Source organism: Gadus morhua, chromosome 16 (genome assembly GCF_902167405.1).
Source record: "Gadus morhua chromosome 16, gadMor3.0, whole genome shotgun sequence".
In the NCBI taxonomy this organism is placed as follows: domain Eukaryota; kingdom Metazoa; phylum Chordata; class Actinopteri; order Gadiformes; family Gadidae; genus Gadus; species Gadus morhua.
The window spans coordinates 22,947,809-22,962,764 of NC_044063.1; the positions used below are offsets into that span (position 1 = coordinate 22,947,809).

General features: G+C 43.8%; 1 protein-coding gene and 1 long non-coding RNA gene across 3 annotated transcripts; both read right to left on the reverse strand.

Moving 5' to 3' along the window:
* Positions 1-1,164: 1,164 nt before the first annotated feature.
* LOC115561319 (uncharacterized) lies at positions 1,165-8,735 on the reverse strand. 2 transcript variants are annotated; one of them, XR_003979897.1, is made up of 3 exons: positions 8,598-8,735; positions 2,220-2,296; positions 1,165-2,120 (listed from the first exon to the last, which is right to left on the reverse strand). It is a non-coding gene; the product is annotated as an uncharacterized LOC115561319 (long non-coding RNA). The 2 variants fall into 2 exon arrangements; XR_003979896.1 differs by lacking the exon at positions 8,598-8,735 and having other exon boundaries at positions 1,165-1,861; positions 1,947-2,120; positions 2,220-2,499.
* A 2,886-nt stretch (positions 8,736-11,621) lies between these two features.
* Positions 11,622-14,434, reverse strand: LOC115561314 (uncharacterized). The gene is made up of 3 exons (XM_030381275.1): positions 13,456-14,434; positions 12,980-13,161; positions 11,622-12,865 (listed from the first exon to the last, which is right to left on the reverse strand). Exons 1-3 carry the CDS (start codon positions 13,640-13,642, stop codon positions 12,386-12,388), a joined length of 849 nt encoding a protein of 282 aa, XP_030237135.1. The 5' UTR covers positions 13,643-14,434; the 3' UTR covers positions 11,622-12,385.
* Positions 14,435-14,956: the final 522 nt, after the last annotated feature.

Sequence of the window (14,956 nt, forward strand, 5' to 3'; positions counted from 1 at the left end):
TGGTGTGTATGTGTATAGTCTGTGTGTGTGTTTGTGTGTGTGTGTGTGTGTGTGTGTGTGTGTGTGTGTGTGTGTGTGTGTGTGTGTGTGTGTGTGTACGTTATCGGGAAACGAGGCCCAGATCAGTGGGGAGGGGTGGCAATGCCCACCCAAATGGGCAACTTTATCCTGCGCCATTTGAATCTGCGTTGATTTGATTTGCCGCATCAGACATGCTCTGGGCCTCGATTCCCGATAACGATGGATCTTCGCTCGTACCATGATTCTCACGATGGATCTTGCGAACCATCGTGAATTTCTTTGGAACGTTTCCCGAAACTCCTCTTAACATGAACGCGCGTTCACTGCACTGACGACGTTCGCAGGATTGTAACTGTCTACTGACGAGGGGCTGAAATGGGCTCCGTACTGAGGGGGACGCAGGAATGTCGCAGGATTGTGGGGTTGAAAAGCAATTAAAAATATCTCCCCATCAAGGCCAACAGCAGCGTAGCCTACGAAAAGAATAGACTGCAATAATTTGAATGCTAAAGATATTAAAACACAATTGATTAGGCCTAGGCCGACATATGTATCGGTCCTAATCCTGAATGTACTGTGAGTACATTCTTTCACGGCATTTACCCCCCTTCCTTATTACAAAAATATAAAATAGCTTGTGTGACAACTAGGTGCTGATTTCAGAAATATGCTTTGCACAGCAAAGAGAGCCGACGTTATCTGATTCCGCATTAGGTTTCATTGATTGGCGCGCATTCTCTAGTCTAGAATATTTGTAGACATTAAAAATGTTCTGCGTTTGAATGACTAGGCATTGACACACGGCTATTGCTGACCCGATTAGGAGAGCTTGGTCTAGACTCTAGATCCTGCCCATATTGTTGGGCAGGTTGATGTAGGCTATAGGTCTTTTTACGCTGCCAAGCCGGTTCGGTCGCAGCTTGGCACGCCCGGCGATTTCACCTTCTTATCTCAAGTTTCCTGTGTAAAACCGAGGGGTCACCCCCGGTCGTCACGGCGCAGGCTTTCTTGGTTGCGCATGGAGTCTAGACCTCTTTAGGATCATTTGTATTATTGCATACTCCCGAATGTCTTAATTTTTTTATGAATTAAGACACCCGCATGCAATAATGAGTTCACATCTGAGTGTAGACTACAAACGCGATTAACTATGGTCAGGGATGTTCGTTACTGTCTAGACATGGTCCAATAAATAGTGAACTTCATCACAGCCTCACCGAAGCGCCTACAGTGCTTAATGCAAACAATCGCAACAAAACACACCTGCAGAAATTATCCGACACCTGCTGGACTCATGATTCATGTCTACAGTAGCCTATGTCTTCTGTCATTGATCAATATTAGGACATTTTAACCACGATGGTTGAATTAAATTCAGAGGGAGACAGCAAGTGCAGCTCGAAAGCGACCTCCCACACAAGAGCAATGGAATCATTTGATTTTATTATATGCCTTGTGACGTGGCGTTTGATCGGTACATTTCGGCTGTGCATGTATTTTTGCAATTTTAAATTTCTGCAATAAATGATGTCGTTGTTGACTAATAACTGTCTCTATCTTTGCTGTTTAAATCTAACAGTAGTCTATGAGTAATATATCGGCGGTAACCACTGGCGGTTACAGCTGTGTTGAAGGGGACGTATCTCCCTTGGACTACTTGTCCGTAGAGAGGGCGCTGTTCAGAGCGTTGGCGAGTTTTCTCCAGGTCCGCCGGCGCGGGGTTGCCACATACCCCCACCCTCAGCAGCAAGCCAGGGGTTCCTCTGGTAAGACCTAGGCAGGCGTCCCTCTGGGATAGGGTGTCTGCATTGGCGTGAGCCCGTCCTGGTCGATGGACCACCTGGAAGTGGTAATAATAATAATAATAATAATAATAAATGACATTTATATTAGTAGTCTTGTAGGGCTAGGATCCAGCGCGTCACCCTGGCGTTGGTGTCCTTGGCCGTCGCCATCCATTTCGGGGGGGCCTGGTCGGTGATGAGGGTAAAGTGGTGTCCGAGGAGATAATAACAGAGTTTCTCCAGGGCCCACTTCAACGCCAGCTCCTCCTTCTCTACAGTTGAGTACGCCCTCTCTCGCTGGCCAGTAGTTTCCGGCTGTTGAACAGCAAACATGACGAGAAGAATAGGTTATTCTGAACGGTGCTAGCCGTTAGCCAGTCATAGTGGCTGTAAAGTGCAGCACAAATCCTTTACCGGCCTGGGTCAGCCCATCAGGCTTCGGTGTACGTTTTTCTCTTGAAATTACATCTGTCTTGTCTCCAAACGATCGCCTTGAAAAAGGAAAACAGAAACAGGATTGCTAGGTGCTGTGAAGGCGTTGGCCATAGTAGTTCACGATCAACTCTGTACCGCTGTCACGTTAAAATTGTACCGGGGGCGAAAATTGTAATGGCCTACGTCATCCATAGCAATCCATTCCAAACCTGCCTGGCAACAGACGATCGCGTCGCCCGTTGCCTGGAAACGGGCGATCGCGTCGAATGACGTGGGAAGGTTCTTGAACATTCGCGAACTCGTTCATTGAGCGCAACAAGACAGATAACACTTATTTTACAAATTACATTTATTAGCGTTCCTAATAATAGTAATAGCTAAATGTTATGGGGATAACGTGAATAATAATAATAAAAAACATTTACCAGTTAGTAAATGCCTGCTCACCTATCTACCCATCTATCTATCTATCTATCTATCTATCTATCTATCTATCTATCTATCTATCTATCTATCTATCTATCTATCTATCTATCTATATTCTATTCTCTAAATTAAATTAAGGAAATTAAACTAACACAAGCTAGCTAGACTATGATACACATTAAACAACAGGTTACTGTTGTCTTGCAACTGTGTACTGATCAGAATGGAGCCTACAATATAACGGATCATAACAAGAAAAATAAAGGAACTTGTTTGTGGTTATTTTGTTTTACTTCAATCTCTATGCAAGTCTTTGTTTCATGTCAATAGAACCAGTAAAAACTGAGTTATAAAGTTGATACTTTATAACTCCGTTAATAATCCAAAAGTTAATAATCCAAAAAAAAAAAAGATTATTATCATATCTGAATTGAGACTGAATCGTTCTACACAGTATTGCGATGCATCGAAGAATCGATTATTTTTCCCACCCCTATTGGTTACTGTACTCCAACAGTTCTAACAGAGTCTATTGTTTTGCATGTTAGCTTTTTGGTGAAGCTAGAGTTGCTGACACGCACCTTGTGGTGGGGTATAATAACTGGCAGTGTCTTTCAAAGATACTGAAGCACCACGAAAGAAAGTGGTTACCACATAAATGCATATCTGATGTGGAAAGAATTGGCATCCCGCTTATGCCTAGGTAAAACTATTGATAGCGAATTGCAGAGAGCCTGTTGACTCGAGTGATCGACTGCATATTCTTCCTTGCAGAAAGAAACCTGCCACTGAGGGGGACAAAATGGAAATCCTAGAAATGGAAATATTCTGGGTATCCTTGATCTCATAGCACGGTATGATGTTACACTGACAGAGCATCTTAGAAAGGCTGCCTCTAAAGAAAACAAAAAAGGCTGCCTCTTTTAGGTCAAATTTGTGCCCAGATGAAAGAGAGGGGGGCGCCTGCTATGTGTCTGCATACCCCCCAGAAAGTAGGCAGTTGCGCCCCTCGGTGGCTTGAACGCTTTCAAGATATCTCCACTGTATGGGGAGGGGTTGTGGACTAAATAAATATATATGTCATGAAGATTGATTTGGGGCAAGCTAATGGACTAAAAAAAAACTAGGGATAACAAATAAGGATCGGAGCCTAAAATCGATAATATCTCTGTCTCTCTCTTACATTCAGATGAGCGGTGTGGGCGGCCATACTTGGCGAGATCGGTCGTGCAAATGACGGCGTTCCAGAAAACGTGACGTAGATGAACCGTATGAATTGCTACCCTTTCGCTGAAGCGGCCACCTCCCATTGGATAATAAATTTGACTGACGTGTGTAATCAGCCAATCAAATGTTGATGTGTAGTAATAGAACGACCCCAGGGCCCAGCAATATGCTGCCGCTGGCCCCCGGTGATGTCATCAGCGAATTTTGAATCGTTGGCGGTGTCACGTTAAATTGTACCGGGGGCGAAAATTGTACCGGCCTACGTCATCAGTTGTCCGTTGCCAGGCAACGGACAACAGATTACGTAACGCCCCGTGCCCACTACCTCCGTCAGTTGACCGTTGCCCATTGACTTTGAATGGGGACGGACGAGCAATGCATTGTGGATCCGTCCGTTCAGTTGGAGCGTTCGCCACCGTCAGAAAGTTGAAAAATGTTCAACTTTTTCGGCAGCGACGGTTCCGTCATCCAATCAGATCGCGTATGCAAATGACAGCACTGTGACGCGACTCGGGCTCTGACGATACTGGAAAGCGGGTCATCTTGCCTCGCAACAAGCAGGAAGAAGCGGGAAGAACCCGCCGAACCGATTTGATTGGCTGACGGATGCATCTGCAAAGACTACTCCCCCATCCGTCAGCCACGCCTTCCCACGTCCGTTGACTTACGCCCCGTGCCCACTACCTCCGTCAGTTGTCCGTTGCCCATTGACTTTGAATGGGGACGGTCGCGCAATGCATTGTGGATCCGTCCGTTGACTTGGAGCGTTCGCCACCGTCAAAAAGTTGAAAAATGTTCAACTTTTTCGGCAGCGACGGATCCGTCATCCAATCAGATTGCGTATGCAAATTTAAGCACTGTGACGCGACTCGGGCTCTGACGATACTGGAAAGCGGGAAAGCGGGTAATCTTGCCTCGCAACAAGCAGGAAGAAGCGGGAAGAACCCGGCGAACCGATTTGATTGGCTGACGGATGCATCTGCAAAGACTACTCCCCCATCCGTCAGCCACGCCTTCTGACGTCCGTTGACTGACGGTGCAATGGGCACGAGGCGTTACGGTGCAGTGGGCACGAGGCGTAATGGTGCGGCCACACCAGACGCGTATCTCGCGTACTTTTTACGCGAGATACGCGCGTAAAATGTTGCTTGACCATTTTGTGTCAAAAATGGTCGCATACGCGCAATACGCGCTATACGCGCTATACGCGCCTACGTCACTCGCCTAGATGAGTCCATGTCCATGCAAGTGAACGGAGCGTTCCCTCTTCCTCATAACTATCAAACCAAACATCCTTCACATTCACCGAGCGAACATTACGAAAGTAAAATGCACATTTCTCGCTAAAAATGTTTCCATAAACGCATTTAATGGCGTAACTATGTTACTATTTCCACCCAGAATAAAGAAAGTTGTCGGCCGTGGCTGCGCTGGAGTCCGAGGTAAGAAACCCCAACGCCGCCGTGTTTGGGTGATAGAGTTTAGATCGGGTTAGATTAAATAATCTCGGATATAAATAACAATAATCGGGTTAAATAACTTCACATGGTGTGTCTGGTGTGTTTCCCAGCAGAGAAATAGTCCGCCAAGACGTTGAGGTTGCTTAGTAACCAGAGACTCTGTCCATGCAAGTAAACGGAGCGTTCCCTCTTCGTCATAACTATCAAACCAAACATCCTTCACATTCACCGAGTGAACATTATGAAAGTAAAATGCACATTTCTCGCTAGAAATGTTTCCATAAAAGCATTTAATGGCGTAACTATGTTACTATTTCCACACAGAAAAAAGTAAGATGTCGGCCGTATGCTTTTGTCCAAGCTCACTACTCTCTGCCAGTGACGTCGGGTCAAGCTCAACGCTGATTGGGCAATGCGTGTCTCGTCAGACGCGTATCTCGCGTACTTCGCGTAAAAAGTTCAATTTTTTGAACTCTTTTGAAATGTACGCGATATACGCGCGTATAGCGCGTATTGCGCGTAAATATACGCGCCACATACGCGCTATACGCGCGTAAAATGTTGCTTAATACGCGAAATACGCGTAATACGCGTAATACGCGCGTAAACCAATGGTTCCCTATGGAGAAAATGGCGATTTCATACGCGAAGTACGCGAGATACGCGTCTGGTGTGGCCGCACCTTAAGGGGTTGTCCGTTGCCAGGCAGGTTTCAATCGCGCTCATGTTGCCGAAGACAAAATAATATAACACAGATAACGGATCGCTAGATAACACTTGTTTTTACTTTATATTTGTATTGCATTTAATTGCTTAATCGAATTTAGCTAGTAAACTGAGTGTTCAATGTGTATCATAGTCTAGCTAGCTTGTGTTAATTTAATTTCCTTAATTAAATTTAGAGAATAGATTATAGGTAATAGATAGATAGATAGATAGATAGATAGATAGATAGATAGATAGATAGATAGATAGATAGATAGATAGGTAGGTGAGCAGGCATTTACTAACTGGTAAATGTTTTTTATTATTATTATTCACGTTATCCCCATAACATTTAGCTATTACTGTGGAGGGAAATGGATAAATACAATGCAATACAATACAAATAATGTTAGGAACGCTAATAAATGTAATTTGTAAAATAAGTGTTATCTGTCTTGTCGCGCTCAATGAACGAGTTCGCGAATGTTAAAGGTTGTATAGGTGATTTGCTTTTTTGGCCATTTTTGCAAAATTACTTGAAATCCTTATCATAACCCGCTTACAGCCACTGAGTTAGAAGTACTGACATGAAAATTAAACAAGTCAATCATCTGTGGAACGGGCAGGGCTCGAAAAACTCCAGCCAATCATTTCCATTGCCACCGAGTTGCATTGGACAGTAAGTACGTCAATCAAACGGTCGTACTGCACTCCCCCTCCCCCGCGCCCCGCGCGCGACCCCTTCGTGCAGTACTCGTGACCCAGAGCTCGTGACCCAGAGCAAGCTCCTGTTTGTTGTTATCCTGCGGTAGCTACTGGAACTAGTTAATCCACATTTGGACCTAGCAGTAGAAGACAATTTCCATGGCAGACAAGACGCCACCATCCCCACCACCACCACCACCACCAGCAAAGAGAAGGAAAACTCTTTTTCAGAGAGTAATTGATAATAAAAACGCTGAAAGAGAAAAACTGAAATCAAGAATAATCCTAGGCGCTGCTTTCGAACGTTGGCGGCAACTGAAGGACGAGAAGGGTCTAAAAACCGATGCTTGTGTGGCGGTTGACCTAGTTTCAAAGTTTATACCGTTTATACTCGGTAATACCGGTGTGGAGACGAGTGTATTACTCGGTGTGAAAATGTCCACACCGCGGCAACCCTAGTGAAAACCAGGACTTCCAATACAATTATATGAAACAAACATAAATTTTCTAAAAATAGTAATGATTTATGTGACCGTTTAATGTTTATAACATCTGGTCCAACCATTGCAGCGAGAACGTATTCTCAGCAGGGGGTGCTGGGAAAAAAAAAACTCAGCCTGCACTAGACTCGCAACTCGTTACATTGATAAAAAAAGATGTATAGCAGCGCAGCTCAATTACACCAGTGCATGCGCGGACAGTTGAAAATCGATCGTTCACATCCAGCTGCTCACAGAACAAGTTTAGCGCACCACCGCTACCCTCACACTTTTTCATATAACCTTTTTTCAGCACTAGGTCATATGAGCATTAAATAAATGCTGCGTCTCAAAATGCCTTGGACAGCAGCGAGGATGACTCGCTTTGCCACGGGCCGAAACAGTTCGGAGCGACCACAGCCAGAGCGAACACAGCGGGGCAGAGGAGTGTCAGGAATAGTCTTTGGTGTACACATCAGTACGGCCTATTTGCACTACTGTTTAGTGGCAATGCAGTGTTTTATTCGATGCCTTTTTATTTTCGTATATTATTTCAATGAATACAATTTATTTATTCATAAAAAACGGATCTGGTCTTCAAATCTTTTTTCCAAATATAGGTCGTCTTACAATGGGGTTTGTGTTTATATTCGGACCAATACGGTACAGCGGGCGCTCACATGACGTTAAGCATTTCCTGGTGCATAATGTGACGCTTCAGAACCTAAAATCCCGTATCTCCCCGTTGACACGACAACACATAACCGGCGTTTTCAGAAATCTCCACTTTGGCCGGAGTTTTTAGAAATGATCGTTTTCTGTGATAAGACAGGGCCTCGGACAGGGGGTGTTGCAGCACCCCCAGCACTCCTACTTCCCGCGGTACTGGGTGCAACTTACAGCTGAATGTAGTGCCATGTTGTTAAACGAAAACCTACGCTAGCCTGGCTCGCTCTCGCGCATCTCTGTTCGCGCTCGTGCATGATTGCGCGTCCAGGTACTTGGAATGGGTGGAGTCAGAGTCAGCGTTGAAGGAGAGGGGGTAGGACCATTTGAGTTGTGTATTTTCAAAATCTGCTGGCGTTTCGAAAATCACCTACCCAACCTTTAAAGAACCTTCCCCGTCATTCGACGCGATCGTCTGTCGCCAGGCAGGTTTGGAATGGATTACTATGGATGACGTAGCCCGGTACAATTTTAACGTGACAGAGGCACTGGTTGGGGGGAGCAACGCATCCATTTATCGTGTGGACGGACCATCGGAACCTGGCCTACATCCAGACCGCCCGTAGGCCGAACTCCCGCCAGGCACGTTGGCCTCTCTTCCTGTGTCTGTTCGTTTTACCCTCACCTACCGTCCTCATTCCAAGAACGGCAAGGCTGACGCTCTCTCTCGCCAGCACGACTCCCCGGTGTTGCAGTCGGTGGAGGAAAGGATTCTCTCTCCCGCCTGTGTCATCGGGGCAGCCCGATGAGAGATTGGGCGGGTGGTGCTCGACGCCCAGCAAGGACTACCTACTAGGGATGGGAATCGGGAACCGGTTCTTGTTCAGAACCGGTGCCGAGTCTACCGATTCCTCGGAATCATTAGCAAGCCTGCTTAACGATTCCGCTTATCGGTTCCGGTCGCGGCAAATGCGTCATGACGTCACACACACACACGCTGCTTTGTTTTGGTTCAGAACACAGCATGGCGCCGCAGAGGCAGAAGCGCTCTAAAGTATGGTTATATTTCACACGAATAAACGACAAAGTTGCCACTTGCAACAATTGTAAAATGCAAATTTCATCAAAGGGGGGAACTACCTCCAATATGCTTAAACATTTGGCTACACAGCATGCAATTCATATCCAGCAATGTCGCGTGTTTGACACACTCCTAACTAGCGACGCAAGTGAATCAATCAGCAGCGGAGCTATCGGGACGCCATCTGTTAATGCCGAAGGTGACTTTAAACTCCTACTCCTTAATTAATGTGCGTGCCATTCCTTTGTGTAAACGTTTACTATACGAATAATCTCCATTGTCATTTTCCATCAAATTTAGACGAGTATGACGGCCAGAGTCTGGCTGGCTCAGAGGCTGGCTCTTATGGCCCGGCCAGACTACACGATTATCAGACATTCCTCCACGATTTACCATGTCACACTATACGATCGCAGAGTCAGGAAATCGGGGCTTGTCTCGTCGTAAGACTGGCCACACTACAAGATTCTCAGACATTCCTCCACGATTTAACATGTCACACTTTAAGCGTATGGTACTCTTTAAAGCCCAGTTCAGACCAAAGATTCAAGAAAAAAAGATATGAGTACCATATTAAGCGCTATATACATTTTATTTATTATTATTATTATTACTATACGATCTCAGAGCCAGGAAATCGGGGCTTGTCTCGTAGTAAGACTGGCCCCACAACAAGATTCGGCGGTGCGATGCTCTCTACTTTGTATCATTCACGTTTGCACGTTTGTTTATATCTGCTCAATGCGGAAATTCCTCACAGTAGTTGCGTTGCGCGTGACATGAACTATACAAAGTAGACGCAGCAACAACGTAGCCTGGCAACGAAGCGTCAACGATGGATCCCGAATACCTAGCACTAGGCATTATGCTGGCGGTCCTCTTCACAGAGACGAAAAAGAAGAAAAGATTGTGGACTCGTTCTTGGGTTGCAAGAAGAGGAGAGCTCGGGATGTCTGTGATACTTACCGAACTGGAGGTAATGTTTCATTTACATAATAATTGACGTTATCGTATGCTCATGAAATGTACGCTCGTGAAGACTGTCAACTGCCAACACTCATATTATATTATCAAACTTTTAATAGCCTACTTACCGTACTGTCCATCTATGTTGCTCTTACCCGTTATATCCATTTTATTTTCTCATACCTCGTTACTTTACTTTGTTTTGTTTTAATTACCCCTGCACTATCCCACCCTATTAATTAACTATACTGTACTTATATTGCACTATATGCCAATCACGTTCAAACCGCACCTTAACCGCTATTTTGCACTACCATTTAGAAACCAACCACATTTCGTTTTCTCTGTAGGTCTACTTGTACCCCAAAACAACACTTGCAGTATATGCAGTAATGAAAGTTTTTTTTTTTTATCATGCAGGAGACTGATAGGAAAGGGTTCCGTGAGTTCCTGAGGATGAGCGTCGAGGACTTTCAACTCCTTCTGGGGAAAGTTGAGCCTCTCATCAAAAAGACGGACACAAAAATGAGAAGGGCCATCAGTGCCCGACAGAGATTGTCCTTAACCCTCAGATTCCTTGCAACTGGTAGGCCTAAATGGAATGATTTTGAACAGAATGATGTATTATTAAATCTTATTATTTACACACATAACCTGTTTGCCTTCTTAGGTGAGTCTTTCAGGTCACTGAGCTTCCAGTACAGGATTGGCAGGTCTACTGTTGGCTTGATTGTAATGGAGACCTGCCAAGCATTGTACAATGTTTTGAAGGAAGATCACATGAAGGTATTGTAATATCCTTTCTTTGTTTGACATCACAACAAACCTTATTGTGATGATATCATTTCCATGAGCATTACATAGCAACCTACTATTAGCCTACCACTAGGGAGATGTTTACCATTATGATGTATTTAGACAGTACTGCCAACTACAGGACATTTATAAAATGACATATATAACATCCTCCATCTACTATGTAGCCTAAAATATTTGTCGTAAATACCCTAATAGGGTATTTCATAAGTTAATAAGTTAATAAATTAATAAATGATATTTGCCTCTGGCTAGATATATTTCTGATCTAATCAAGTATTTATGTATTTGTTTATTCTTGTCTATTTTTCAGAAACCAACAACTGAGTCAGAGTGGTGAGAGATAGCGAGCGGATTCGAAGGCAAATGTCAATTTCCTCATTGCTTAGGTGCAATTGATGGGAAACACATCTACATTCAGCCCCCTGCTAATTCAGGAAGTTTGTTTTATAATTACAAAGGCAGGTTCTCAATTGTGCTAATGGCAGTTGTAGATGCCAACTACAAATTCATTTATGCAAGTGTTGGCACTCGGGGCCGAATGTCGGGCGCAAGTCTGTTTGGACACTCAGATCTCCGCAGTGCCATGGACAGAGACCTGTTACATTTTCCCCGCCCTGAGCCACTTCCCAATACAGATTTAATCATGCCCTATATGTTTGTTGGTGATGAAGCCTTCCCTCTCCGTTCTGACCTTATCAAGCCCTATCCCCACAGAAACCTTGATCATGGACAGCGAATTTTCAATTATAGATTATGTAGAGCAAGGCGAACTGTGAAAAATGCATTTGGCATATTGGCAAATAGATTACGTGTGTTCCTAACAAATATTTCTATTGAACCAGATAAGGTAACTTGCATCACCCTTGCTGCCCTTGCCCTCCACAATTTCCTGAGGGAAAAATCAGAGGCCTACGTGCCTCCAGTCTTTGTGGACAGAGAGGACGAGAACCACAGAGTCATTGCCGGAACATGGCGAAGAGGTGGAGATCTTTACTCTGTGGCATTGAGTAGGGCGCGGAATGCCACAACCACTGCTAAAGACCAGCGTGACCTGCTGAAGGCATATTTTCAATCCTCTGAAGGATCCGTTGATTGGCAGGAGGATATGATTTGAAAATGTTATGCATTGATATTTATTTATTATCAATTGGTTTATACTATTTATAATATACTATTTATTTATTTACGCTATTATACTATTTATTAGTTAGTTACAACAGTGTTGTTAGTTAGACAGTAAACCAATATTTACAGAGTATTTATTATCATCTTGTTTATACTATTTATTATATACTATACTTATTTATGCTATTACTACTACTATACTACTATTTATTAGTTACAACAGTGTTATGTTAGACAGAAAATCAACATTTAACAAATATTTATTGTCATTTTCTTTATACTATTTATTATATACTATCTATTTATACTACTACTACTACTATACTATTATTTATGAGTTCGTTATAACAGTGTTATGATAGTTAGACAGTAAACCAATGGGATGCAACACGATAAATAAAGGAACAAACAATTTACCTAATATTTAACAAACGCAATAAATAAATTAAAATAACAATTGGCGAGTTCTATAATGTCTCTTTGATACTAGTCATAATTGTAGCCCATAGTATTGTGCTGTGGAGGCATGTTGTGGGTGAAGTGGTGGGTTTGCAGAGGTGTGTGCCCTGTGCTCTGCTCTGGCCAAGAAGTTTGAGCAGGGTTAGCTGTTCTCTGCTCATTCTCCTGGGCATCATAGAGCATTAACATTATGTTTCGGCGTAGTCTCAAGCGTGTAGTTCTGTCCTGCACATGTTTAAGCTCACAAGCCACCTGCTTCCCAAAAATATCCTCCACATCTTGGCCTGCGGCAAGCAAAGTTTTTGAGACATTCCGAAGAATGTCCACCTTCTCCATCTCCATCTCCACGTCCCTTGTAGGCTTTCGTTTTTTTCTCTGGGCTCTGGACTCCTGGACAGGTGGAGGTCTAGGTGGGAATGGTGGTGGTGGGTTGGTAATAGCTGGGGGGCCCTCAGCCTCTGTCTCTTCCTCACTGCTTTCTGTGGCCTCTTGTTGACTGTCATCAAACTAAAATGAAGAGAATCATAAAAAAGACAGGGAAGGTATTAATTAATGAGAATTAACTGAAAGTTAATAAATAAAGTTAAAGTTTTTAAACACAGACTTCCAAGTAGTACTTACATTCAGTGTTGTTTGTGATGGTCTATGCGCTATGTGTGCCCGCAAAAAAAACATACTCTGACAGATCCACTTCTGTCGTGGGGTCAGGGTGACATCCTTCTGTCCACTCCCACTTGGTTTGGGATGGAGCAGTTTGCCAAACTGTGTCCGCAGAGACGCAGCTCTAGTTGTTATCTCTACAACTGCAATTTTTAAGAGAAAATAAGGTTTCATTCCAGGTAACAGAGCACTCTGATAAATTATGATGATAAGCTCTTATGACATTTCAATGTTAGGATGCATTTATTTTGAATGGGAATATATGCCATTCAAGGTGTAATTACAGGCATTCCAATAGCCTTTTAACCAAACATTTTGTAACCATATGCAACAATAACAGTTTATCTGGCTGAACATTTGGTAATCAGGCCAGTTTGAGTTTTATGATAGGTTATGATAGCTATTAGCACGTCAACAGCTGATGGCTCCAAACTTACCAGGTAGGTCAAGGGTGTCGGCTATTTCTCGCCAGGCTTTATCCCTTTTCACCCTATCGTGAAAGTCCTTTGAGGACACGTCGAAAATGCATGGACGTTGCTGCCACATTTCCACCAAGGTTGTCTCCATAGTGTTGCTCCATTTTCTCTTGTTTTCTTTGTTAGCATTCTTCTTGATCAAATTCATTTTTGCGGTTGTTACTCCTAATCAGCGTAGTGCAGTGAAGGCAGTTGGTAAACACTGCGCGTGAGCTCCAGCTGTTCGCGGGATTCCCTCACGCAACTGGGGGCGTGGTTCCCTCATGTCAACAGTGTATACGTCATGCGATTCCCCAAAAAATTCTGACATGCCAAACATTTCGTCGTGGGGTTTTCGAACGTCGCAGACGAAAACATCGCAGATCGCAAGCATGTCACATTACAAGACCTCATCTCGTCGCCTACTCCTCAAAATCGTGTACGATTCGCAAATTCGTCTGCGAAGAAAGAATCGGGGCAAAATCGGGCTGAAATCGTGTAGTCTGGCCGGGCCATTACACCGGCTCAGAGACGTCTACAGCAAGTAGCTCTCGTGCACCTCTAGCTACTCCGTTCACAGAGGCAGGGAGAAATAAAATGATCGAGGCGAGGATAAACGAATGTCACCGAGCAGTGACTAAGTTTGTGGTAAAAATACAAAAGCCCCAAACAGAGACAGTTTAACAAATCATCTGATTCCTGCTTGGTATGGGGTTGAAAAGAGCAATCTGATCACAGACCTGAAACATGTCACAAATGCAGCAATCAAAGATGCTTGGACCAGTTTCAGTCAAGACCACTACCTTACCGTCACATTACACTACGTCAGGGAAGGCAAGGGCGTCAGTTTGTTTTTAGAAGTGGTGGGGACAATAACCATAAGCTTGAGTGTGGTCTGAAAAGTGCTGGGTACCCTTATGTAAGCTATTCATCCATTCAACGCTGCATTACAATATGCAGGCTACAGTGTATTGTCAGGTGTTGAAATTATTCGAATACTGGTTCGGAAAATTAGTATTTGAAGCTTAAATCAGTATTCGTAGCTTCGTTATTTATTTATTTTACATACGTGACTTTACCAGAGCGAGGGAGGCAAACTATAAGCGTCAGCGACACCAAGCAGAGAAGCGAGAGAGGTGGAGGAAGATCAGATATCTTGTTTCCCTTTACTTTATAACACAACATTAGCGGGATCTCTGGAGGAAAAGTAATACTTAAAACCTTAGCTTAGTTGTTTGTTTACGTTCGCTGTACAGCGCCGCGCCAATCAACTGTGACTGGCTTGGTGCAGAGCGTGAGCGTCTTGGGAATACCCGGTCAATATAATGGATATAATATGGACACATAAGACAATCAATATTCGGTATTTGTTATGGATTTATTGTACAAATTCCCTGAAAAGATGCACGTTCCAGGATGAATTGAAAAGCTCCCGTAAGGGCTGAGGTGGCAGAGAACAGCTGATTTGGAACGGAGCAACAGC